This window comes from Pteropus vampyrus, unplaced genomic scaffold (assembly GCF_000151845.1).
Source record: "Pteropus vampyrus isolate Shadow unplaced genomic scaffold, Pvam_2.0 Scaffold411, whole genome shotgun sequence".
Taxonomy (NCBI): domain Eukaryota; kingdom Metazoa; phylum Chordata; class Mammalia; order Chiroptera; family Pteropodidae; genus Pteropus; species Pteropus vampyrus.
In genome coordinates, this window is record NW_011889192.1 from 102,040 (window position 1) to 128,565 (window position 26,526).

Here is a 26,526-nt window from a genome sequence, read left to right on the forward strand (position 1 = left end):
GGGCTGGGGGTCCCGAGGACCCCAGGGCCGCCCGGAGCGAGGGCGAAGCGCGGGGGACGGGAGCCGGGTGGTTGTGCCGGCCGGAAGGAGGCTTTCGGACGCCCCGCCCCGGCGGGTGCGGGTCGCCTGCGATGTGAGGGGCGGAGACCGCGGCGGTTTGGGTGTTTCCGCAGCCCGGCCACCTCGGAATTGCTGCATCCAGCTTCCCTCACACGCCCGTTCCGCCTTGGGCCGCTCATCTCTCCTGTCTGAGTCTCAGTTTTCTCACCGGCAAAGTGGGGACGGTGATAGAGCCCGTGTCGTATAGTTGTGAGGATGCAGTGAGGTAATGTGGCTCTTGGGCTCAGCACAGTGGCAGCTCGGTCACCGTATTCTCATCGTCTTCCTGAGACTCCTTCCTACTTCCTCTCTCCTCCCCCCCTCCTTTTCCCTTTCAACACACCCTTCGAGAGCTGCTCGGTGTCTTGCCCGGAGAATATCCTTGTCGTTGTCCCATTCTGCACTTCTGTGTGTCCCCCGTCTGATTCCCGGCTCCAGCATCAGACAAGTCGGAGACGCAGAAAGGAAATACAGAGTAGTTTTGCACATTTCCCTCCAGCGATCGTATCGAGGTAGATTAGGTTCTTAGCTCTCTCCTACTAGTCCAGTAAATCTGTCTTCTCTCTCGAAGATCTAGATGTCCAGTCCCATACCCACCAATTACCAGCTGTTTGACAGCAGAAGAGATAACCCAGGCTCTGAGCCATTGTTACCCAAGCCACATTAGTGGTTAGCGCCCCGCCGCTGCCGCTGCCGAGGGATGTGATAGGGGTCAAATCACATTCAGCCTTGCGTAAAAGTACTTTGTGAATTACTAAATAGCGAGGTATAAATGTGAAGTGGAGTTACTATTGGTTTAGGTTGTGACCCCCTGCTGCTGACGGGGAATTGTTTTTTTTCCCAGTACAGCAGAGTGCTGGTGTACATGTTTAGAGGTCCTGGATTCCAGCACGCCAGGCAGCTCCTCAGGAATGTTTCCTGGTTGCCGAGAGGGCTCTCCTAGTAGTCTGGCAGAGCCCAACCCTGTACTAACCCCCTCTTCCCTAACGTGAAGCCTGCAACACCTAGCTCCAGATCCAAGCCCTGCCTCTGTCTAGTTTTCTGCCGGTTCTGTACCCCTTCCTCCACTGCACTGGACAAATCAAAATTTTATCTTAAGAAGACACTTAATCTGGCCCAGTCCTACCCAAATCATCCGGAGGTCTGCAGTAAGCTAATTTAAGAAGTATCTTGCCAGGTACTTTTCCCGTGTTATTTCTACTTCTTACAAACCCTGCAAAGGGAATCTTGTTACCACCTTTAACAGATAAGGAAAATGAGACTTTCTGAGGTGAAATAACTTGCCCACAACAACAGGAAGGGCCATATGGTGAGATTCAAACTCAGATTTGTTGTTTAACCTTGGTTCAAGCACCTCTTGACAAAAATTAATCTGGGTCATTTTTAATTAGTTCTAGTTATTAACTCTTCCTTATACTGAGCCAGAAATTTTTTGACATCTGTCGTCCAGCTATGCAGGAAAAAAAACCCTAGCTTTCTTTCATTTGAAATGAACAATTGAAGACAGCACTCCTGCCCCTAATTTTAGTTTTATCGTTTTTGTTTATCATGCAAAAAAAATCTGCAGAATTTTTAGACCATTGTTACACACTTGGCTTTTGCATTCTTCACCACGTGGCTCCTAAGGACGTGTTGCAGTTTACCAGAACCCTAAAAGCCCAGTGCCTGGAGTTGAGCACTGTAGTCTTATCTGCTGGGCTCAGATTAAAAAAGAGCTCTGTCCTTTACGATCTGGGCTCCACTTCTACTAATGTAACCTGAGACCGTAATTGCTCCGCACCCCCTACACCTATCAAGTCGTTAGCTACCACTGCCGTTGATCCTATTCATATGCAAAACTCCAGAAGCTTTCACTGCTGCAGTCCCAGCTGTGATAAGCTCGGTTTCCTGGTCTAGATGCCTAGCTCGATTTTGTCCCTCCTCGGTCTTCGTTAGCTTTTGGCCCATTCTTAACTACTGTCTGAACCACTTATTTGGGACCCGTCCTATTCTGCCTTATATTGCTTTGATTTAGAAATCCATTCACTAAACATGTTTGTTTTCTGCCACTGTCTGATGTTAGACATGTAAAGATGAATTAGATCAAGTTCTTACCGCAAGGAATCCATGTAGTCAGAGAGTATGAGAACATACCTGGGCAGATGCTTGGTGAGCTAATTAGGTGCCACTCAGTCTGGACAGCCTCAGAGATGCTAATTACCTGCCTCAGTCTAGAGAGCACTGATTTTTCAGTCTGGATTGTATCTTGGCTCAAATCCAGCTTCAAGCTAGGAAGAGTAGCCTCTGGAAGATAGTATGTAAATAACTTAAGTGTAGGCTCAGGGGGTAGGGAAATTGGTTAGCTCCACCCTCAAGAGTTAACAGGAGGAGACTAAGGTCCCTTGGGGTTTTCAATTACTATCTTAGAAGGGAGAAGTGTGGTTCAGGGATCACCATCACCGTAGTGTTTCATCTGACATAATTATTATTTTTCTGTATTCTAGTAGTGATGAGCAGCAAAACCACTAAAAAGAAAGGAACTTTATATGCTTTGCGTGGGGTAGCAAAATGAGAGATGCTGGGTGACCGTGTCCCTCTTCAACAAAGACTTAAAGGGAAGGGATATAATGGGAGATTGGGAGCTGATAAGAGAGGGAAACGGTTTGAGTCCCTGGGGTGTGCCCTAAAGAAGAGAGCTAGGAGCTGTTTTGCGGCTAAGCAGTAGAAAACCCACGAGATGTTCTTGATCAGGACACAAAAAACTGACCACAACAGCATAACTGGACAAGGACAAACATAGGGAGAGGTCCGGGAGATGGGGGCCTGGCTCAGCCTAGGGGGAAGTTAGGAAAAGAGAAAGTGGCCCTCAATCTGAGACCTGAAGGACAAGTTAAGTAGAGGAAGAGGGTCCTGGGAGAAGAGACCACATAATGAGCATACAAAGGGGTGAGGTCAGGGAACTGCAAGGAGGTTGGTTACTGCAGTAAAAGGAGTTTGATGGGACCAGGCAGGAGGTGCTATGGTCACATGCAGGCGGAGCAGGGGCCTTTGTACTGTGCTGAGGCCCAAGTGTGTGCACCTTATTTCCTCTGTCAGGCCCTTGGGGACAGTCACTCTGGTGTCTGATACAGGCAGTAGGTGTTTGGTAAATGTGGTGGGACTTGTGTGCTAGACAGGCTCCTTTTAGGGAAAAAAAAACCAATGCAAGTTTCATAAAGTGTATGAAGTAAGTATAGAGATAAGGGTCTCCCAGAAGTCCAGGGAGGTCAAGCCAAGCCAATGAAATGGTAGCACCACAAACAGAACCACTCTCTCCATTTTCTCTTCTACTCCATTCCCTTTCCCCCTACTGCCTTTCTCTGCTTGTGCTCATTGTCTGTATTCCTTGTGGCTTTTCTAGTATGGGCCCTCTGTGACTGCCCCAGCTCCGACTCTGTGATCTTTTCATCTTCTGGATGAAAAGCTGAGGCAGGAATCTGCTCATAACTTTGAGCAAGGCCATGAGGCATTGATTATTGGCTGGGCTGGACTGTCTTTGGTCAGGAGCCCTTCGTGGTCAGGGTCGGGGCTGGGCATTCATGGCACAGTCCTACAGCTAAGACTGTGAGATGGGCAGAGCAGGCACCCCAGCACATGGCTAGCTCACGCATTCTAATATCTATTGAGTGTTTTTTATATGCTAGGCACTGGAGATTTGTGGACAAAAAGATGTAAAATGTAACAGGTTTCTGTATCTGTATAGGGTAATATCTGAGTTGAATTTGAGCTTTTCTAGTACCTTTCTTGAGAATCGCCCAATTCCATTTGACTAGATAGTCATTAGGGCGAGAAAGGTGATTTCTGAGAAGATGTTGATAAGTTAATGGTCTAGCTCTAGACTAAACAGCATTCTTATCTTTGTGAACTCACCTTCTGTTTATCTGTCTCAGTTCAGTGACCTTTAGGTGTACCTGAAAGTCTTGGGGTAGTTTCACTGCTCCTAAAGTAGTACCTGAAGTGCAGATCACTGTACTTGTAAGGCGAGAAGACATTCCTTCCTTCCTTCAGTCATTTCTTCTTTTCATTTAACATTGATTCAACATCTTGGGCTGCATGTTAGGGCAGCATCTTCTTGTCCTAGGTGCTGGAGAGCAAAGATCGATAGGACACTGTTCTAGGGGATCCCTCCATCTAGTAGGAAAAACAGATGTGGGAGGAGTGGTACCTTAGGCTGGGGGGTTAGTGTTTGCAGATAGTACAGATGTGGGAATTTCAGTTGCTTTGGAGGATGGGAAAGACGTTGCTCTAGACAGGAGTCAGATTCTAGAGTATCTCATACTTCATTCATTGCACTTTTCCTGCAGGGTGGGCATCAAAGGGCAAGGGACATTGAGAATTTTAAGCATGGAATTTCAGTGATCAGATTTGCATTGAGAAAGATCATGCTGGTGGCTATGTGGAGGGTGGGTAGAGGATGGAGATTGTGTTAGGGAAACCGTTTAAGACTCTTGTAATGAGAGAGATGACAAGAGGACGGCCTGAACTAAAGCTGCAACAGTGGGGAAGGGTAGGAGAGATGGTTAGAAGTGGCAAGAAAGGTAGGTAAGTTTTAAACTTCATTTGAAATGCCGAAGCACTTATTTAATCCAGAAACTCTCATCATTGTTGACTCTTTATTTTTGGCAAAGAAAACAATCCCTTAAACTGTTTACCTCTTGTTTCTTTGCACAGCCTGTTAGGAAACTGAAAGATGGTGCTTTCTGGAACTCACATGTTAGCTGATGGGCATTCCATGTTTGTTCGATCCTCCTAATTGGTTTTCTGTGTCCCCTTGTCCTTCTCTCGTTTTATTGCTAGTCTTTTGAGCGACTTTGGATTGGTAACATGGTAGTTCATTTGACCTGGTAGCTCCGTTAGGTTAGAATCAGCGCAGTCAGGGATAACATTGTTTTGCCTTTTTATTTAGATTGAAAGATGATGACAGTGGGGACCATGACCAGAATGAAGAAAACAGCACACAGAAAGATGGTGAGAAGGAAAAAATGGAACGAGACAAGAGTCAGAGCATCAGCAAGAGGAAGGTGAGTTTTGTGCTGCACAAATGTCGTTGCCTTTGGACCTGAGACGCGATTATTTCATGGAATCTGTTTATCTGGACGATACCAGGTTAACTTGTTTGCACAGTTTTGTAATATCTGATTTCATTCTCAAGAAAAGTTGTTGATTCAGTTCATTTCGGGACTCAGAACTTTTCCCTTGCCCCAGGACTTTGAGATACTGCCTTGCTTGCCAGGATTCTCCTAGCCTGAGGTAGGGGAGGTTAATCCTGGAGTTTAACAAGGCTGTTATTTGCTTCATAAGCTGCTGCTGAGTATTTCAAATCCTGCACATCCCTTGAAATTTTAGACTCTTCAATTAGTAATAGTCTAAGCTGAAAGTGACTTGGAAAAGAGAAAATTTAGACAATGAAACATAGATCAATTTCTTGAAAAATCAAAGCAAACATTAATTACTTCATTCTGCAATATTGAGTACCCTCTAAAGGCAAGCATTGCAGGTGATGAGAGAACACAAAGGTGAAACTAAGGATCAAGGAGCTTATATTTAATGGTGTTGATAATAGTAATGGACATTTATTGAGCACTTACTGTATGCCAGGTACTGTGCTAAGCTCTTTACATCTATTTTGTGGTCCTTTTGGCAACTCTACGGGGCGATTATTATTTTCCCCATTTTGCCGATAAGCGTCTGAGGCACAAACAGGTTAAACAGCTTGCCCCAGGTGACTAACAGTGCTGGGCTCCAGGAATATGTTGAGATAAGATACAAACATGAATAGCTACATTATGAAGTAGAAAGTTACAAAAGCCATAAGAACACTGATAAAATGTTATAGGAACTTGGAATCAGTTAACCACTAAAGAAACTTCCTGTGTAAGCAAAATCTGGGGCACCGTTGCAGGTAGTTGAGGATGCATCCTCTCCGAATTGTGGAGGTCATAAGGGGTGACGCTGTAAACTCTTTTCTCAGTCTCAGAGCATGTGAAAAAAGCCCAGGATTAAACCACTTTCTTTAATTCACAGGCTGTTGTCCCTGGACCAGCAGAGCATCCCCTTCAGTACAACTACACTTTCTGGTACTCCAGGAGAACCCCCGGCCGTCCCACCAGCTCACAGAGCTACGAGCAGAATATTAAACAGATTGGCACCTTTGCCTCTGTGAGTACATAGTGGTGTAATGTAGTGAGCCTTGGTAGTAAATTCATGCCTGTATTTATATCATTGTTTATTTACCCTCCTGGTAAACTATTTAGGATTCTTGTTTTCTTAGTCAACTGATCTGAGCCTCTGAGGTCAGATTTGTTCATGCTTAGGTTTCTCATTAGACATCCATAGGTAACGACTGGAGTTATCAGAAGGGGTAAATACAAAAATACAGGTTTGTTTAAGTAGATATTTATTGAGTCCTTAACTATGCGCAAAGTGTCAGGGAGCGAGTACAAAATTTTGTAGCACATAGTGTCTATTCTCATGAGGCTTGATGGTAAAGTTGAGTAAAGGTCAAAAGTTTCTTTTGTATTTAAGGACCTCCCATCAAGGTTTTGGATGTGTTAGTGATTATGTATAAAGTAACATCTTTTTCCTGTTTTCAGAAAGAAAATGAAACCTCTAATATTTGTTTTTGTGGGTGCTCTCAGTACAGAGAGCCCAGGATCTGTCTCTTCTCCCGTGCAGGTGGCTAGGTTTATGTTCCCTGAGAAGCTAGCTATCTGCAACTAAAACCAAAACCAGTCTTATTCAACAAAGATTATTATGCATTTACTATGTATTGTACATTCCATCTCTGGGCAGAATCAAAATGCAGGATTTGTTCTTTTAATTATTGAGCTATCTGTCCTGTTGAAAATGCAAACACTAGAAACTATAATAGACAGTAAACGTTAACAACAAAGTAGTAAAGAGGAAGGACACAGTGATAGGCACTTTGTGTAATTTCCTTCGATTGTTCCAATAGCCCTGTGAGGTCATTGATGTTGTCCGTATTTTACAAATGAGAACAGCGAGACTTGGGTTAAGTATCTAATCCACAGTTTCGAGTCAGTTGTAATTTACTTGACTAAGTAGAGGAACCAGTATTGAAACTCAGGTCAGGCAGGCTGTAAAAGCCACCTTCCAAAACCTATATTCTTTCACTCTTCCTGTGTATCAGAAGGCATGACAAGAGGCTCCAATTTTAAAAATATTTGCTTACTAGACAAGCTATATTTATTTATCTGATTATTATTAATCAGATATACTGTACATATAACATAGTCATCCGATGACTAGGCTGGGTTTATATGTTCCCTGATAAATTTAGGCTTTCTGAAATAGTAAAAATAGCTTGTGCACTGGTGCACATTTGGTTCAAGAAATGTTTGTTGAATGAATTTAAGGAACTTGTAGGGTTCTAAAATGAATTAAGACCTTGCTTTTAGGAAAATAAGACATGGCCAGGGATTTCTAGTTACAGAGACAGAAGAGCTCTGGGAGGTATGGCCAGAGAGCACTCAGAGTTCCCAGGACAGAAGGAGGCCATTTCAACTTGCGGAAAGCCTCTTTGGGACGAGGTGGGTTTAAGGCTGAAGTTTAAAAAATTGAACAGGTGTTAAGGGAAAGAAATTCTTGCCAGAGAATTAAACTTTTGAAAATATCCATGTACAAGTTGACCCTTGAACAGTGCTGGGGTTGGGGGCGCGGACCTCCACGTGGTCCACAGTCGTGTGTGACTGCAGTCGACCCCCTGCGTCTGCCAAGTCCCAGCCATGGGACAACTGAGGTTGGAAATGCCTGGGTCATTTGAAAAAATAGCACGTAAAAGTGGACCCTCGCGGATCAAACGGTGTTCAGTAGTCAGCTGTATTCCTAACATTCCCAAATCGATCACAGAAAGTTCGTTACCTGCTCTGTGGGAATGTTAGACGTTACAGCCGTTACGTTGTGAGATTGTGAACAGCTGGTTGAGCACTCGGGGTCAGAGAAGACACTGAACCGGGGAGTAAGTTTTCACTCGGGATTCTGTCCGGCTATTTTATGGTGATTACAAATATTTCTAGCATTTTTCTTACCCTCTTAAGGAAAACATATATGAATTGCCCAGCTTGTTAAAGGAGGGTTTTTGTTTTGTTTTCTTTTGGCATGTAGGCTGAGTTGAATAGAGTTTATCATTAGCACCATCTTGGGTTAATGCTTGTTCATTACTTGTTGGATGTTTGACCGTATCTAAAGTCCCCTGTCAGGTAATTCAAGGCATTAAGAAATGCCTCACAGTATTAAGTTCCTCACAGAGAAATAATCGTATTGTGAAACCTTTTATTAAACCCAAGCAGTATTTCCCATTGGTCCTTTATCCTAGTATTTAACAACATGTAGAAGTTCTGGAAATTCGGGTGACTAAGAAGGCAATGTTTTGACTCGGAAAGAGCATTGGACTTGGGTCACCTATTCTGGTGCTTGACCATGGGCTGGAGCAAGTTCTGAAACCATTTTCTCAACTGTAAAAGGAATAAGGTAGTTGATGATTTCTGAGGTCTTTTCTGCACCTCATATTCTGAGTCTGAACACAAAATCTTTCAAATTTAATATTTCTTGAACTGCTTACTTCATTTCTCATGGTTTAGGTGTAAGATTATGGCTATAAGATTGTATAATCTGGCTGTAAGCCTGGAGGAGACCAAACCATGATGTCAGTGCTTGACTGGGGAATTGGGGATGGCCTGTGTCTCTCCCCCACTACCGCCTTTAGTTCCTCACTCACAGTGAGCCACAGTTTCTAGTGCATGTACTTTATTTCTTTCCACTGTGTTAAGGTGGAAAAGATTTTGCTCATCGTGTACAGATGACCACTTGTTAACCCAAATCACTGTAGGCAGTTAGGCATAGCAATTGCTAAGATGAAAGACTGCATCGAAGTCCTAGGAATGACATTCTTGCCTCACTTCTCTGTAACATGAAACATCGCCTGTGTCCTGTTCAGGAACTGAAGAGACAGCCGTTTCACACAGTGTAAGGTCTGTTTCTCCTCAGTTGCTTTCCAGATCTAGAAATATGACCTGAATCTCTGTCTACCCAGTACCCATTTCCAGCTACCCAACATGGTATCTTGCTGTGTGTTTGTTTAGAGCCTCCTCAACAATGTGGGCAGATACCAGATGTTCTCTTCAGACTGTTCCACATTTTCTCTTGCCTCCTAAAGCGTGCCTCTTTACTGGCCAGTACTTTGTAGATGTCCTCTGTGAATCACAGAGGATTAGGAAGTAATTTCTCCCATCAAGGCACTAGTGAAAGAAACAGCGGTAGCATCATGAGTATAAATAAGTGCACATTTGATGGAGAAGTATGTCCAGTAGGAGCAAGGAGAAACAAATGTTCTAGCTAAGAAGAGGGATGTAAACCCCAAGTATGAGAGGGAGGCTGACTCCTCCTTGGTTTTGGACCGTCTTGGCCTTAGGTAAGGCACCATAGTATAGAGTAGTACATGTGGGTGATTCTGTCACTTGTGCTCAGTAACTAAACAGAACTAGAATGTATTTCACTGTAGCTAGTACTGTATTTGCCAGTGAACAGTCTTTGATCAGGAGGTGATCTGGTCCAGGCTGAGGCTACGTGGCACTTAATCTACCTCAGGACTAAGGGGCTTCTATTGTGTAAAACGGTCTTCACAGCACGTGATGGAGCATGCAGCTCCACCAGCCTGAGGCTCCTGGCCGAGGCTGGCATTTCTCACCTAAAGAGTTTGTTCTTATGCCAGCAACATTATGTTTTTCTTTTATCCAAGTCTGCCATATTCTTTTGTCTAACATGCCTTCCCATATGGTCCTCCAGGTGAAACTGTATCCTCCAAAAGTGTAGCCTGTAACAGTGTCTTCCATGTTTATGCCCTTCTCTTAGATATATATTGTATTCATTCAAAGAAAAGACACATCTTTTGTACTCTGGGGCCTTCTCTTCGCAGGTGGAACAGTTCTGGAGGTTTTACAGCCACATGGTACGTCCCGGGGACCTGACAGGCCACAGTGACTTCCATCTCTTCAAAGAAGGAATTAAACCTATGTGGGAGGTAAAGACTGAGGGCCTCAGACTACTTTTCTGAACATGTTCCCCGCCCTGCCCGCCCCCCCCCCGCCCCCGCTAAGGTTTAAAGTATTTTAAAATCTCCTCTCAAAACTGCACCACTGTTTGGTACATCCTTAGAACTGGTACCTCTGAGAAAAGACACAGATGCCATTGTTTGTCTGGATCGTTGGTGCTGGGGGGTTTTGAAAGATCGTTTTATCTCTAGAATGGTGGTATAACAACACTAAAGGATTTTTTTTAAAAATTACCCTTATCCCTATAGAACTGGTTGTGTGTGGGCAATATATGATCATGATATACTTACGATTAAAGTGGATAATAGATGAGCTAATAGGCAATAACTGGGGACCCAGAGCTGAGCGCCATGGTCTCTGCTCTGCTGTAATCCATAATCAAGTCCAATGCCAAGGCATTTTTTCTAGAAGACAAATGTGATCGCATCCCCCCACCACCCATTTTTTTTTCATTCTTATGTAGCTCTTTATTTTTCACATGATCTTGCACCTGATTTGCCTTTCAGGCCTCGTCTGCCATCACCTCTAAATGTTCCCTTCACCGCAGCTCAGCCTTCCTTTGCATCTGCCCGTCGTCTCACACTCAGAGTTTGCACACACGTTCCTCCCGGTGCCGCAGAGCCCTTTGCCTGCTCTGCCTGGCCGCCTCCCGTGTCTCTCAAGACTCGGCTTAAGTGTTTCTTCTTGAGTGTTTCTGTCTCGTTCCTTAACTCGCTGTGCACATCCCTGTGACAGCAGCACCCGTCCCGCTGTCCCGCCGTAGGTAATCATCTCTCTCCTCAGCTGGACTGGGTCTGGGTAGAGACCGTGGCTTCATGTCTGTGTATTTGAGACATGGTGACACTTGGTAAACTCTTGGCAAATAAAGTGAGGAATAATCTGTGTCTGAAATCTGACATCATTTCATTTTGATCCTCAAAGTAGCTTCGGAAAAGGGGGATTCTTTTTAAGGGGTCCGTTTAGTCTCTTTTTGTAATGTCTTCTATGAGGATTCCCACCTCGTTTTTCTTTTTTTCCCCATTTCTTCTCTCCCTGGTCCTACCACCATTTTTCCTGTGAAGTTGAGTGATAGGAACGTGACAAGACCTCTTAGTGTTCAAGGGATCTTTGGCTTTTTACTGACTTTATGCAAAAGATAAGCTGTGAAACCATATTTTAATGCTTTGTGTCTTTTCACAGGATGATGCAAATAAAAATGGTGGCAAGTGGATTATTCGGCTACGAAAGGGCTTGGCCTCCCGTTGCTGGGAGAATCTCATCCTGGCCATGTTGGGGGAGCAGTTCATGGTTGGGGAAGAGATCTGTGGGGCTGTGGTCTCCGTCCGGTTTCAGGTAAGCCTCCCTGGGGGCAGGTCGGGGGTCACGCATTGCCTTTGCTCTCCTCACTGCCTCCGGTTGGCTGTGATGACTCCTTCTGTCCCTCCTGTAGGAGGACATTATTTCCATATGGAATAAGACTGCCAGCGACCAAGCCACCACAGCCCGAATCCGGGATACGCTTCGGCGAGTGCTTAACCTACCTCCCAACACCATTATGGAATACAAAACCCACACCGACAGCATCAAGTACGTGTTGGGGGGGGTCTGGGGGAGCATCTCCCTAAACTTGGCAGGAGTAGGTCCTTAGTTGGGTTCAGAGGAATACGGTCGTACAGGAGACTGACTTATGGAGAAGGGACAGATCAGCCTTTCCCTCCAGTGCCTCTGACCACTGGTAGCAGCTCTCGGCTGGCAAGGCTCCCTGCACGCCTGCGCTGTGGCGGAGAGCGCCCCCCGCAGAATCCCGGTTGCAGTGCCTGGGCTCGCTTCGTTTACACAAGCTGTCTTGTCTTTCGTTGGCTAACGACTATCTTGAAATGAAAGACAAAGTGCTTTTCTTTTTCTCGCTTTTTTTTAAGATAATTTTACGGAACAGGAAAGTCCTCCTCCCTGTCCGCCCCTCCCCCACTTTTGCATGTCTTTTTAACCTGTTAGCCTCAGTCTGTTTCTTTGTCCGGGGAAACTGACTTCTGATCAGGAATGATGACTCCATCTCTTTGTGTGTGTAGAGCTGAAACCCCAGAGAAGGCAGAATAATGCGTTCGTGAGAGTAGAATCTAAGAGAATCATGAATGCCGAAGGGGAGATAAGCTTTGCGCTCTACCTAGGGCTCAGGGAAATGGAGCTGGATATCCACACGTGAGAATCACTGGTTAAGGTTGCTCTTTCAGTGATCGAATGTCATAAACAAATCCAGGTTACCATGAAGACATCGTGGGGAGTGGCTGTTAGATATTCTCCAAGCTGGCGGGCGAGCTAGCCAACCAGGAGTCGGAACTTTTAGGTTTACTTCTGACTCCAGCATCCCTGTGTGCCTTTGGCAAGTCCCTGCCACTCTGCTTTAGTTTCCCCAGCTGTAAAATGGGGGACAATAATACTTATCAGAGTTGTTGGCAGGCTGATCGAATCTTTGTAAGTGAAGACCCTCAGATGGAGACTGCTCTGACAGGGCCAAGCGTTATAATTGCTGTATCATCATCATCATTAATAATATCATCATCATGTTATTCTTATTAAAAACTAGTAGTGGGCCCGGCGATGGTGTTCAGCAGAGCGGCCGTTGGGAGTCTGTTCCATGCATTCACAGATGACGTTGTGGGTGGAGTGGGCTTGAACTAGCTCAGGGCTAGTTTCTCACTGGGAACACTGCCATAGGAGTCGGGTCCGTAATTAAATGGCTTGGTGTGACTCATCGTGGCCACCAAGAGTTATCAGCTAGCCAGAGCCCTGTCTGTTTGGCTTAGCAGCCCTGCATTAGCGTTGTTTTTCTCCAGGCAGATATTTCCTATTCTTTGTTCTGGGGGCAGAAGTAGTTTCTGCCCTCCAGCCAGACTCAGTGCAGGTTGGAGAGCTCCACACATACTTTTTGTAGGACTCTTATGTTCAAGGTTCCTGAACCCCCCCCATCCCCCCAAGGGCAAGCTTTTCACCTGGATAGGAAAGGGAAAGCGGTTTTTAAAACTCTCCCCTCTCCACTGCTCTCCCCCTAATACCCTGAGGCAGTTCTTCCTGACTTTCTAGACATGTGTACAAGTCCTTCCGGAGCGTGGGAGAGCCCGCGGGCTTTTTGCCTTGGTCTGCTGCTCGCTGCTTTATGTAGAGGTCTGCCTAGCACTCCCGCCCTGCGGCTGCAGGGCACCAGATCGCCCTCCTCGACACCCAGATGCTACTTGCCCTCGCGTCTCCCTCTCTTTCCTCCCCCAACGTGCCAACGTTTTGCACTTCCACTAGAACGCCAGGCAGGCTGGGCCCTCAAAGGCTCCTTTTTCAAAACCTCTGGAAGCCGCGGTTGAATGTGCCATGACCCTCTCCCTCTCTGGATGGCACCATCAATGAAGCTGGCATCATCGGAGCCTCTTGTTCTGTTGGCGTGCCACCTGGAAGATCCTTCTGTCCTGGACAAGAGGAATCGAAGAGCATTTGATGTTTTAAGAACAGGCTGACACGCAGCAGCTGCAATAGCAGCTGAGATCACTTAATAAATGGTGCTAAACTAGCTTGTCTCATGCTCTTGCTCTTTATGGTGCATCAAAGAAGTGGCCCTTCAGACTGACTGTCACCATATTAAGGAACGGCACAGACTTCTCCACGGAGGGCCATCGGGGGAATGCAGCCTCATTTCCATAAGCCTATTGTACAGTGTCACGTGGTGTTTCGTTGCACTTCTGTTGAGGTCTGACATAATGAGGTGACATCTAACTCTCAAAATGAGGCCCCATTTCCTGGTACTTGAGTTTTAGTTCCCATCTAGTCACGCTGATAAAAGAACAGCGATTTCTGATGTAGAATTCAGCTTGGAAACCGTTAAGGTTGGAAAGGGGGGTCCTTGGCCTTTGCTTTGCTGACTTCGTTCGCCTTTACTTCAGAGACCTCTCTTGCTTGGAGATAAAGCCCTGCTTCCACCTGTGTGCGGCTGGACGTCTCTGGCTTCCTCGCTTTGTGCTAACGGGGTTTTCTCACTGCCGAAGCTGCCCAGGCCACGAGATCTTTGCCAGCCTTCTCCCTTCTGCTTTCCCTGTAGAGCCAGATCATCTTCCTCTTTAAGCCGTCTCTGCTTGCAAGATCTCACGGTTCTAGCCCTCCCCTTCTCCCAGGGTTATTGCGCATCAGGATCCGGGGTGGGGAGGCATCTTCCTCCTCTGTGAGTTTGCTCCTTAGGGTAGCCGACCGTAGCACACACCCGCCCCTCATGTGCTTTGTGGCTTGGCTTATATGAGCTGCAGCTTGGCCTGCAGGCCCCTAACCTGCATGTAGAATTTCAGCAAGCCTCATGTTACTTTAGATTTCCTTGGGAGCTGCCACCAAAACCAGAAATCATTTTTACAGACTACTAGGTCAGGTTGCCTGATAGCCTCTGTGAAGGTGGCTGTGGGCCTAATGAGGAGCTTTCCAAAGTGGCCGATCCATTTTGGAAGCGCCACCCTATGCTTGTACCATCCTGACTGACCACCAGTCTCCCCGTGGCCAGGGATCCCACAGAACACACACTGGGACTAGCACCCTGGGCTCGACATTCTGCAGGTATTTGTGTCATCACTTCTTTTGTTTATTGCATATCAAAATGGGTCGAAGTACTTAGAAAATGGAGATGTGTGCTCTGCGGAAATGCCTACTCTGTTTTCAGCGTTTGGCAAAGAATTACCTTCTGTGGCGTTTTTCCTCTTGCCTTCCACCATTATGTTACATGTATCGACCTTAATTTCAGCTAATATATAATATATAAGTGGTCCAGGAGATGAGCTTGACGTCACATTCCTGAGTAAGAGTTGGTCAGAAAGCACCAGACCGACCGTGAGACCCCTCTGATCCTTGTCACATAACGAACAGAAGCCAGCACTGTTCTGCTTTGTTCTGTTCCTTGTGGCTGTTGCACAGGTATGGCCTTATTCGAGCCAGAGAACAGCAGCTGCCGGGACTTGAGAATTCAAGGGACATGAAGGAAGGAAGTATTCTGGAGAATATGCCCGAGTATTCTGGAGATTAGGGCTGCTGGAAATGGTGAGAGGGCCTTTTTTAGGAGTGGCTCCGCTTTCTCAGTCAGCTGTGCCTCCATCTTGCTGTGTTTCAGTCCAGTTTCCAATGTCCTTTTTCAGCCGTTTGGTTTTTCCGGCCTCCCCCTCAGCGCACTGCTTGTGGCCTGTCCCTGCCGCACTCCGAGGTGGGCTGTGAGGCAGACGCTGCACACGACACCTGGTGAGCTGCTTCGCCACAGAGGGGGTGCCTGCCCGTGGCTGCCTGCCCTTGTCACATTGCCAGCAATCGCCCCTCAGGGGTGAACAGGTCCCATTGAGAAATGAGAAACTTGTTAAATCGAGTTTTAGTTCAGGTGCATGGCTCCTTTTAAGAAGGCCAATAACGGTTGAGGTTTTATAGGTTTGGGTCCGCGTAGGCATCCAGTGACTCACTATATTCTCCATTTTGAGAAGAAATCTTATAACAGCCAGACTTGCAGCCTAGAATCACGGGACCACCAAGGTAAAATGGCACAGAGCCATGTAAAACAGCAATGTCTTTTGTGAGGAAATTCCTCTTTGGAATAGTCCCACTGAATCCCTTTGTGCCCCTGGCCTGGAATGGAAGAGGGGAAGACAGGGCCAGCTTCGCTCAGTGGGACACAGTGTTGGGGAGCCTGACCAGACCCCTCTGCAGAGGAAGTTGAGGGTAGGTGACTTCTCTTTATTTCTTTATTCTAGAGGAGAAATGGGTCAAATCGTGGGGAATTTCCTCAACCGTGTGTGGATTTCATTGTACTTGAACATTGAACTTCGTAGACAAGGACCAGCCATCCCTTTTATTATGGCCAAATCATAGCCTGGTGGCATTCGGTCACACCAGTGTAATCGCTGGCCTGGCTTTGCATTTGTGATATGTACTCCCCTACTTATGTTCAAAGTAGAGGAAGCTCAGACTAGCAGGCCGAGCTAGTCCATGGATATTGGGGGCCGGCCAAGTGCAAGGCTGTGAGCCAGACTTTGGGTGGGGATGGGGACAAGCAGAGTCACATAGAAATGAGATCTCGGCTCTCAGAGTTTGCTTTCTGGTGAGTGAACTGAGACAGGAGTGGTCTTTAAAGGACTCTGTTAACCCTGTCATTTGAATTTGTTCAGAATGCATTATAGGCTATATCAATCCAAGGTAAATTTTTTTTTTTTTTAAAGAAGCTTTATTCGTATCACATGTTTAACATTTAACTTGGGTTCTTCTTTTACCTTTAAAAGAAGTAAGTTTTAATATTACCTAATATGCCTGGGATGCCAGATGGAAAATAACTAGAATATTCACACCCAGCTTTAGGCAGTGGATTTGCTCTTAGCCAAGCATTGGGCTACGAGAATGAATGGTTGTGCCAGTGACTATAGCCAGTTATTTTATTTCCACTGACTCCATGTGAGGAAATTTCTTTACCCAGATTCTTCATGTCGAGGTTTAACATATGAGAAAGATACTTCTGAAGAAAATGGGAGGGCAGCTTAATACTGGAATGGATTAGAGGGGAACTCTTAAATCCATATTTCTGCAAGTTCTTGACCTCTGGACTAATTTAAGCCTTTCTGGAAACAAAAGGATAAATGAGATGGAGCTTCAACACAACCACGTAATTCTTGTTGACATTTAAATTGCTTAAAATAAAATTTAAATCTCAGTGTTAAAACGAGAGAGGGGTTTCCTGGGTCATTGACCAAGCATCGGATTTTGCTTTGCCCTTAATTTGAAGTGAAAAGTGAAATGGCCCGACGTCACTCATGGACTCAAAAAAGGTCATCACACGACCATCTCGGAATGGACTGTGGAGCAGATGCCTTGCTGTGGAAATCGAGTCTGTGAATTGACAGAGACTGACACACTTGTTTGGAGGTCTTCCGATTTTCTTCACTTCGGTTATCATTTATTAGTAGCTTTGGTAATACTCCCGGAAGAAACTATTACCTGCAAATCAACCTCTTATTCTAAGAGGTAGATCATTAACTTACAAATGCTCCTGTTCAGGAGAGGGACATAGTAATGAAACTGGTATAAATACTGCCTGGAAGAATGAATTCATTGTCTCTATTTAACCCCTCTCTGTTAAGAAGAAGAAAAGCTACAAATAGAAGGCGTGGTAATAAAGTATATTTTAGTGACCATAATATTAAACCTGTAATGAGTGACAGAATATGTTGCCACCCTGAGTATTTTCACCTTTTAAACCAAGGATGGAATAATTGACAGGAATTTTAGATTCAGCACAGTTTACCCACTATTTATGTAACTCTTAGGGAACTTTGTCCCTAATGGGGCTGGAAAGTGGCTAGGGCAAAAGGCAGGGTCAGTTTCTCTGAGAACACTCGAGGTGGGTCGGGGCTCCTGAGCACGCAGGGACCTGGGTTCTCCCGTCCTCAGCCAGCGGTCAGCGGCCTGTGCTTTGTTGAGCAATGCCCTGCGAGACTTCCCCTCACTCCCGTTCTTAGCCCTTCCTAACCCCGATTTCTAAATTGAACAAATCAGCATAAAAGTTGTAAATGAGCATTGTTCCCTGCAAATTTTGAACTGCCGTGGCCTCCACAGCTTAAATTTTAAGATAGTTACATGGCTCTTTTCAGCAATGGAACCTGGCACAGGTTTAGGATCTGAGGTTAGAAGGGTCAGAAGTTGGACCTGTGAAAGCAGCCTCGTTTCCCCGTTGCATCTGTAGACGCCACGATGCCGTTGAGTACCTGCCTCTACCCTCAGGGTGAGGCTGATGGAGGAAGACAGTTTCTACCCCCTGTCCCCACGTCGCACTGCTGCCCTGCTCCAGTGACTTGGAGGTGTCCTCAGTGGCGGCCGAGCTTAGCTCCGAGCTCATTGGCTTCCCTGGTGGACTTGATGGAGGGGAGAGAAAGACTGCGCAAAGCCTCGGGGGAGTAGCGAGGGCCTGGCTTCGCCAGTGGAGCAAGCCAGGAGGAGTGCCAGATGTCCCCGAAAGGCGCTGGCCAGCGCTGCTAGCCTGAGTGGAAGGTCTAGGTGGGACCCCCACCGCTGTGCTTCGGGTGTGGGTGGCTCCGCCCGGCCTTGAGGGGGAGTGGGGGTTACGTGTCTGTTCTCTCTTTTTAAAAAGCTTTTGATCTGAATGTGCTGTTGTGTTTTTTGTCTCTGGTTTGCCAGGGCCTGGGAGGAGTTTCATGGCCTGGTGAACAGCAGCGGCCGCTGATCGGACGCTCCCCCTCTGTCTCTCCCACTCAGGGTAGGGCCTTGTCTCTTCTCTGTAACCTTGCGACATACCTCTCAGCCATAGGGCCCGTCTCCCCAAGGGGCTGCCCTCTACCCAGCTTACCCCCAACTTTGCCTCTGCTGGCATCGGGTCTGCTGCCACCTCTCTGGCTGGTATCACAGTCTCAGAAAAACACCGAGTCCCAAACCACTCAATTACCAGATCTCTTCCGATGCCAGCATTTTGTGATTATAAATGTGCCACAAGTCCTTTTTCTCTTGCCCAGACGTGGCCATATTTAAACCAGCTGGCAGTGTCCTGTGACTAACAGGGCAGTTCCACAGGCCCCAACATGGGTTAGGTGAGAGGTATGTCCTTTGTTTGCCGGTGGTGTTTGTCAGTTGTGAGGACACAGTGCTAGAACTTCGGGATCTCAGCAGAGAGAGAACTGGGGGTAGATGTCGGGGCTCCATAGGAGACGTAGCTCCAGGTTGTACTGTAAGTGGACAGACAGTTGCATGTTCATGGCAGGGCGAGGCCCTGGGGTACGGGAGGCTGGGTCACCTGAAGCGTTCCCTCGAAGAACATTTGTATTTCAGTTAAGGGAGTGCCAAGCCCGTGTCTGCTTCTTGGGCAGAGGGAATTGGGTACGTCCACTCTGGACGAGAGGGGTGGATGAACGACTACCTGCATGTGCCTGGCCTGAGAATATTCTCGAACCTCAACTACCCCACACACCGTCACCGTCACCGTCACCACTCCTAAGAGATAGGGAATTCCTGAGATTGGAACAGGATGTGTCACCTGTAGTGGCTGCTTGAGAACTCCTCCTTCCCCGGATAGAAATGAGACTTTTTTCAAGAAACCAGCATTCCTCAGGCAGGCTGGAGCAAGATGACGCTGTGAGGGACAGAAGCAGGTGGCCGGGGCTCTGAGTGCTCTCTGCAGGAGATAAACGGTCCCAGAGTTCCCGTATTCCAGAGGATGCAGCTCACACCTCTATTTATTTTTTACTTATTTTTTTTTTATTTTCAGAATTTTTATGAGTTTGAGCCAAATTGATAACACATGCCAGGGGAGCAAGATCTCAAATACTCCCTCATAGTTCTTTTTTAATAGTTTAATTCCCTTATTATAATTTCATTTTCAGAAGATAATGCTAGTTGAAAAATTGCAATTTAAAAGGTTTTTCTGTAAAACGTAGTCAACAGAATTCTAAGATAGCTGCTAACATCCACAAGGAGAGATGAAAAACATGCATCAGCTGTACTATTGGATACATTTATTTGCAGGCTGAAAATAGCAGATATGTGAAGCCAATTAAGTTAAATTTCCAGAAGCCTGGTGCTATAATAGAATTGTTTTAATAACATTACCATATTTAGTTATTTCTCAGAGTCCTTTTTTTGCTTTTAATATCCCTAAAATTGGGATGCTTACAATGAGTGTGATTTTTGTCTTTGTTTAAATGACAATATTTACTTCTTAGAGTACATAAAATGATGAGACCTTTAAAAATCAGTAGCATCTTAGAGTCCATGAAAAAGGCTTTTAAAATGAAATTGGAATAATCAGAATGGAAAATTTTAAATGATTCCCTCTCCCCTTAGCTGTCACCGAATCTCCCAGGAAAAATATCTGTGAATTGCTTTGAAAAGTCATATATTTGCATAATTTCCATTTTGTAGTCTCTTTGTTCTTTTTCCTGTCTCTACTCCCCCTCCCCCATGTCTTTCTTATCAGCAGATGAGGGGAGCACTTCGTGGTTTAGCTGTTCTGCTTCTCAAAGCACAGATTTGGGAGGTCTCAGAGGTGTAGTAGCGTCTAAACAAAAAAATCAACTCGCTTCATTATCTCAGTGGATGTGAAAAAGACTTCATGGTTCATCTCTATCGATTCAGCCTTGAAAGAGGTGTTCCCGAAAGACGCGCGCACCCAGCTCCCTGTTTGTTTGAGCTGCCGTGTCAGAGGCCCCTAACTTCGGCCTTCTCGTCCTCTTTTCTTCCATATAGATCATGGTCTATGAAGAAGTAAAAACGGCTATTTAAATATTTCTCGAACCACAAGTACTTTTCTCAGTTTAGCTGATATTTTATGCTGTTATATATGGCTGCTAGTATATTAGGACTATTTCATTTGACCTCCATTGCCAGTAAGTATTGCCCTTTCAACTGTGGCTTCGCCAGAGGTCCCAGCTAGCTGCTGGGGGAGGATTCTGGTTACTTCTGGGCCTGGGCCTGGGCCTGGGCCTGGGCCTGATGCACAGAGCAGCGGTCTATATTGTTGGGGAATGAAGTTAGCGTGGTTGCTCTGTGAGAGATGGGAGATTGAAATTTGCCTCACTCCACCCAGGAGGTTTGCAGTTGTGTTCATTAATACATAGGAAGGAGAGAGGAGGAAGCCAGAGCTGGCCAGGGACAGCTGATGGCCAGGGAATATACCCCTGAAGCCCCGTGTGCTTAATTAAGCCTGCGGGCCGACCAGTGAGTGCGCTCTCAGAGCCCCCTTGAGAGCAGAGACTCAAGTAGACGCGCCCAGCTTTCCCTAGGGGACCCAGAATCACTGTGGTGCTGTACTGGACAGCAGCACAGTGGCAGGTGGCTGCGAAGCAGGGAGGCACTCTTCTGAGGAACTGATCGCCTGCCCCTTGGTCGTCCACCCTCAGGAGCTAAGCTCTACCTCAAGTCACTCTGTCCAGAGTTTACCGGTCCATTTCGAAGTACAAAAAGGTGATCGTTTTGAGGCAGAGAAAGCTGTTTCAGAGTACTTGCAATGGTTCTCCCCAAGTTACCTGGGAGTGTGAAGCTGTTTGGATGGGGCTCTGCAGTTTCTGAGGCCCTGTCATCAGGACAAAGGGTCATCCGGTAGAGAGAAAGGGTCTCTCCAGCATCGTGGGTCTTTCGGCCCCGTTTCCTGTGCCCCGGAGTATAAAAGTCTTCTGGAATAAATTAAGATACAGTGGAACTTCTCACATCATTGAAAAACCAAAACAAACAATGAAAACCTCCCCCAGAGCCCATGCACCATCCCAGCATTGCCAGGGGCTCGAGGGGCCAGCTCTCTGGAGTTCACAAGATTTTCTAAATTTTAGTTCGTTTTTAAAAGAACAGAAGCCCATCTTAAAAAAACAACAACAACAACAAAAAACCCCTAAAGTCACCTGTGGCCTGTGCCACTTGTCTGCATTCTCCCTTCCCCGTCTCCCCGTCTCCGCACCACAGCCTGGGCGAGGGACATAACTGAGGATTAGTTCCCAGCTGGTGTGAGGCGAACACACGCCTTAGACTAAATTTGGTGCCTAGCTGTTCTCGGCTCACTTTTTTAGAAAGACTGGACCCAAGCCACCAACTGCCACCAGCCTGTCATTGTCAGGAGCCCGTCACTTACCCTTCTTGCTCTTTGTTTTCCTGTTTATCAAATTCTGGAAAACCTCAACTGATCTTCCTGGCTCCTTTACTCTCTACCCCTTTTCCATTTTACAAATAGGATTTAGAACGATTGTGACTTCTTAGGTTTTCTGACTATGAAGCAATCTATGACAATAGAAATAATAGGAATAAATACTAAATATCTAAGTGGGAAAATGAACTCTTCAGTTTACCTGCCACAGAAAAAAAGAATCTGTTTCTGGCCCAACCCCAGCACAGAACAAGAATTCTTTTAAAAGATGACGGCCTGTTTATGGTGATGAGCAGAGTTTTCTTATCCAGAAAATTCTCTTCTTCACATCACCGAAGAGCTGAAAGGGCTGGGTCCAGATCCTTGCCTGCCATTTCTCTTACTTCAAGATAGATAATTCTGCCGTGTTCAGAAAATTCTCTGATTCTACCTTCCCACACGCTCCTTCTAGTCACTCATCTTATTTCTCCCTGCTGATTGACTGTTTTTTTCTCCTGCTGATTGACTTTTGTGATCCAGTTACTCAATGGGGCCAGAGGTGGCATCAAAAGGGAAGCACACCATTCCTTCCTAACCACTTCTTTGTTATTAGAGGTGTCCTCTGTCATGTAGACTCAGTATTATAGCACGTCGTCCCTAAGGGGACTCAGAAGTAGCACACACACGCATCAGTTGTGCCTGCTTTCCTGTCTTGTGATCAGATATGTTCCTTATTCTTTGCTAGCTACTCAGGGCACCTCAGTGTGGTCTGCCCGGTATAAAAAGATGCTCACCCCATTAAGTTCTCTTTGTGTTCAGTCTTCCGCTCCTCAGATGGAAATCATTGAAATGTTCAGCGGCCATTGATTAATGAGCTACACGGTCATGTCCTATAAGTTATAAAAATGCCGGTGGGCTTTTCAGTTCTTTCTCAGCCAGAGTTCACCTACACCAGCTCCAGTGTCCCCTCTCAGCGTAACTGTCTACAGTGGTTCTTTGTGCAGCAAGGGCTGTTGGTTACTGTCCGCCCGCGGCCATCATGGAGGAGAATCTGTCAGCCAGTAGGAAGAAACTGGTGTCCGGCTGGGGCGAGCATATTCTTTCATCCGGACCCATTACCCTGAGTCCATCAACTGAGATCATTTAAAATAGTTTGATTAAAGCCAAAGTTTCTGGAATGCCCCCATTCAAATTAAAGAGAAATAATGACTCCAAACTCAGGTTAATGAGAATTTCTGTTTCAAAATTTCAGACAAATTTAAGTCTTAAGCACTGGGCCAGAACAGTAGATGAGGTGACGCTTAAGGCTCCTGGCGACTCTTGGATTTTGGGATTCAGATTGGCGATGTGAACGGCTCGGATGTCATTGGATTTCTATTGGGGGAACAGGAATGGTTGCTAGTGGGTGGCCAAACCTGTCTACGTCTGATAGAAGGCAATCAAGAGGACACATCTTATGATCTGTTACGCGCGCGCGCGCGCGCGCACACACACACACACACACACACACACACACACACACACACACATACACAGGTGCTTCTCTTTCAAGAATTCTAGCTAAGTTTCTAAAGTGAAAGGTGCCTGGATTTCACCACTTGGAGTATCTTTTCGTGAGCAGCTGTAAGTTTATTTATTTTATTTTTTATTTTTAGTAGCTGTAAGTTTCGAACTGAGGGCTGTTTAGTTGGCTAGTTGGTTGATTTTTTGAATACATAGTGCACTCATATGGTTTAATTCTTTTTAAGTGTGTGTGTGTCTAAGGAAGAGAGGAAGAGGCTTCCCTTCCACTCATATTCCTTCTGCCCCGTTTCCTCTGTCGCCTTCCCCCGCCCCAGGTGGCCGGCGTTGGTTTCTTGCGGAGCCTTACAGAGCTTCTTTATGTGTATACAAGCGAGTGTGAACTATGACCCTCTTTCCCCCACCCCCACTTACACAAAAGGTGGCGTACTATGTGCACACACCCCTCTGCACCTTAACTTACCACTTTCTCTTGGAGACTTTTCCATAGTAGTAGGAAGTGTCCTTGGTTTTTTAAAGCTGCACAGCGTCCCGTTGTATGAATGTTCCATCATGTTAATATTTACCAGTCCCCTATTGACGTGCATTTGGGTGGGTTCTAATCCTTTGCTTTTGTAAACGGTTGAGTCAAAGTGTTAGAAGGGACTTAGGAGGCAGGTTGCTGTGTTGGCATTCGATTAGCAAGAAAGGACAGTGCCGGGGTGTGTCATGAGGGCCCCGGGTTCTCCCCCTATATGTGTGCGTTGCCTATAGATGATCTGTGTATTGAATGCTCTATTTTCTCCATTTTTTTTTCTTTCAGGGACAATTCAAGCTTTCGAAATACAAAAATCACATTGTGAAAGTCCACAAGCTGGCAATAATCCTTTTCTGTATGTGTGTGTTTGTCCGAAATGGATGGGAGGTCTCCACCTGGTCCTTCCGTCTCGTCTGCTCACTGAAGGGACGTCCCTGAGCCGTGTGCTCCCTTTTGCACTCTTTCCTGGAGGACGGATCCCGCTAGACACCCTCCAGCATCGCGGACTTTATAAAGCGGAGAAACGGCAAACGTGACTTTGTAACAGACACACTTTTTTTTAATGGGTTTCGGTGGGGGGAGTTCAGCCTTTCATTTTGCTGTGTGCTATCCAGATGCCTCTCGGGCCTTCTGCCGTGCTCTCCTCTGCTGTATGGAGGGCGTCGTGACCACGTGTACAAGCCAGAGCTGTCAACTGAGAGTTATCAGTATTATGAATGTGCATCCAGGAAAAGCTTTTCGTTGGAGAGTCCCAGAATAGCTGTAAATGCTCTCTCCTAGCTCTGTCATTAAATTATTGGGGCATTTTGTTTATTTCGCAACCCTCTTCCCCCAAGCCCGCCACTTTCTGAAAGCGTGTTACTGAGCTTTGTGGTCTCTTGCCTCGTGCCCTCCAGCCGTCCCTCCTGTGGGACTGTCCGTAGGCACTGCCGCACTTAGCATTGTAATCCAGTGCGAGCAGCTCAGATCACACCGGTTGCACTGAGGCGGCTTAGAAGGTATGGCGTTGTAAATTAAACTGGAGCAGAATCCGGTTTGGATGGGAGCGAGGTTGTAGTAGAGGTTCTGAGCGCAGGGTTCGGAGCTTAGGGCAGCGTCGGAAAGCATTTTCCCAGATGAGCAGGGCCCGTGGGTCCAGCTTGTTCCTGTGGGTTCTTGCATGCCCTTCACTGAGGAAGGGAAGCAAAAGCTGCTTGTTGCCAGGTATTAACACTTAGTATGGTAAATTCTGTGATCCTGAAGACAAAGTCACCATGATGGGTGGTTTTCTTTGTGTGGCTGTGCCTGTCTGCAGTGGTTGGAAACACCTGCTTTCCGTCCTCAGCACCTGGTGTATATGTTGGCACGTGTGCTGATCCACAAGTCCCACAGAAACCCCTTGCAGGCCACTGCAGGCGTGCCTCAGAAATGGCCAGGCACACGTCAGAGCAGCTAGGTGATCTCACGCCCAAGGACTGAGTGAAGTCAGAGATGGAAGAGTACCTAGGATTGAAATAAGTACTGAGTACCAGTCCTACAGCGACCTCCAAGGAGCACTGTCATACTTGGCTCTTGTGAGCAGAGATCGAAGTACCTTAAATTAAGGTCTCTCCTAAAACCTATCCTTGCAGGCCAGCGGGCCTTAGCCACCTGGTCTCAGAGAGTAGCAGGCATTTCCTTATCATATTTATATTACTCTCCTCCTACTTTCCAACTCCTGAATACCTTCTAATCACCACTCTCTTGGGATGCTTTTTCCTAAAAGAATAGGGCAGTGCAGAGGCCAAAAGAGAGGTGCTTCCACTATAGATGAAGTTAGCTCAGATAAGATCTAGCAGTGATTTAAACTCCAGAAATATGAAGAATGAATTCTAGAGCCCAGACAGTTGTGAAGGGCTCAGGCCAACATCGGCTGACGTGGGGAGCAAAGGTTACCTCCTGAGATCTATTTAGACCCCAGCGAGGCCTTCACTTTTGCCCAAACTCAGATTTGCCACGAAAATTCCAAAGAGAGCAGACATTTGCATTCGCCCTCCTTTGGGCGTCCGCCTGACCGTACGTGTGTGCGTGTGCATGCATATGTGCATACTGTGTTGACGAGTGAGGGTTTAGTCGTGCCCAGTGCTTAGGTTTATTGGCCATATTCGTGTTTTGGCTTTTTTATTTTTTATTTCTTTGAGGGGGGTGGGTCTCATTGGTTCAGGTTTTTTAACCTCGTGTTTTCTAGAGTTGCTCATGCTTCCCCTTCCTCTTTGTCATTGCAGTGTTTAAACATTGTTTTTTCCATCAGAACTGCTGACCCTGTGCTGGTTATAACCGGTCACTTCTGGTAGACAGCATCTTACCCCCTGATATCATGCCTGCAGCTTTAAATGGGAGACTGACAAGTTGATTTATCCAAACCACCCTTTTTCCCAACTGGCTTGAGAGGTCTTTTCACTTCTGACTCCACAGGCCTCTGCTACACTGAGACACGACACAGGGATGGTTATGGTCTCACGTGTTCTAGAGACAGGGAAAAGGTGCACCAGGGCTGACCTAACAGACGTACATTGCTGCTGAGAGATGGGGGGTCGCTTTCCACTTTGCACACGCAGGCTTTTCCCATGACCCCTCCGAGCGAAGTCTGAGTTTCCATCTGCACCTGGCCCCGGCTCCTCTCTAGTGCTCTTCCTGTTTCATCCTTCTATTCACGTGTGTATGTGTGTGTGTTTTCCCTGTGACATTAGCAGTGG

The 26,526-nt window shown here is 46.3% G+C and overlaps 1 protein-coding gene across 3 annotated transcripts; it reads left to right on the top strand.

Annotated features, from left to right (window-relative positions):
• The first annotated feature begins 4,995 nt into the window (after positions 1-4,995).
• EIF4E2 (eukaryotic translation initiation factor 4E family member 2) lies at positions 4,996-26,526 on the top strand. Of its 3 annotated transcripts, XM_011380866.2 has the most exons (7): positions 4,996-5,138; positions 6,142-6,276; positions 10,052-10,156; positions 11,367-11,519; positions 11,617-11,753; positions 18,351-18,429; positions 24,098-26,526. In XM_011380866.2, exons 1-6 carry the CDS (start codon positions 5,100-5,102, stop codon positions 18,394-18,396), a joined length of 615 nt encoding a protein of 204 aa, XP_011379168.1. In that variant the 5' UTR covers positions 4,996-5,099; the 3' UTR covers positions 18,397-18,429; positions 24,098-26,526. The 3 variants fall into 3 exon arrangements, with proteins under 3 accessions (XP_011379168.1, XP_011379169.1, XP_023379543.1); XM_011380867.2 differs by lacking the exon at positions 18,351-18,429; XM_023523775.1 differs by lacking the exons at positions 18,351-18,429; positions 24,098-26,526 and adding an exon at positions 13,230-13,254.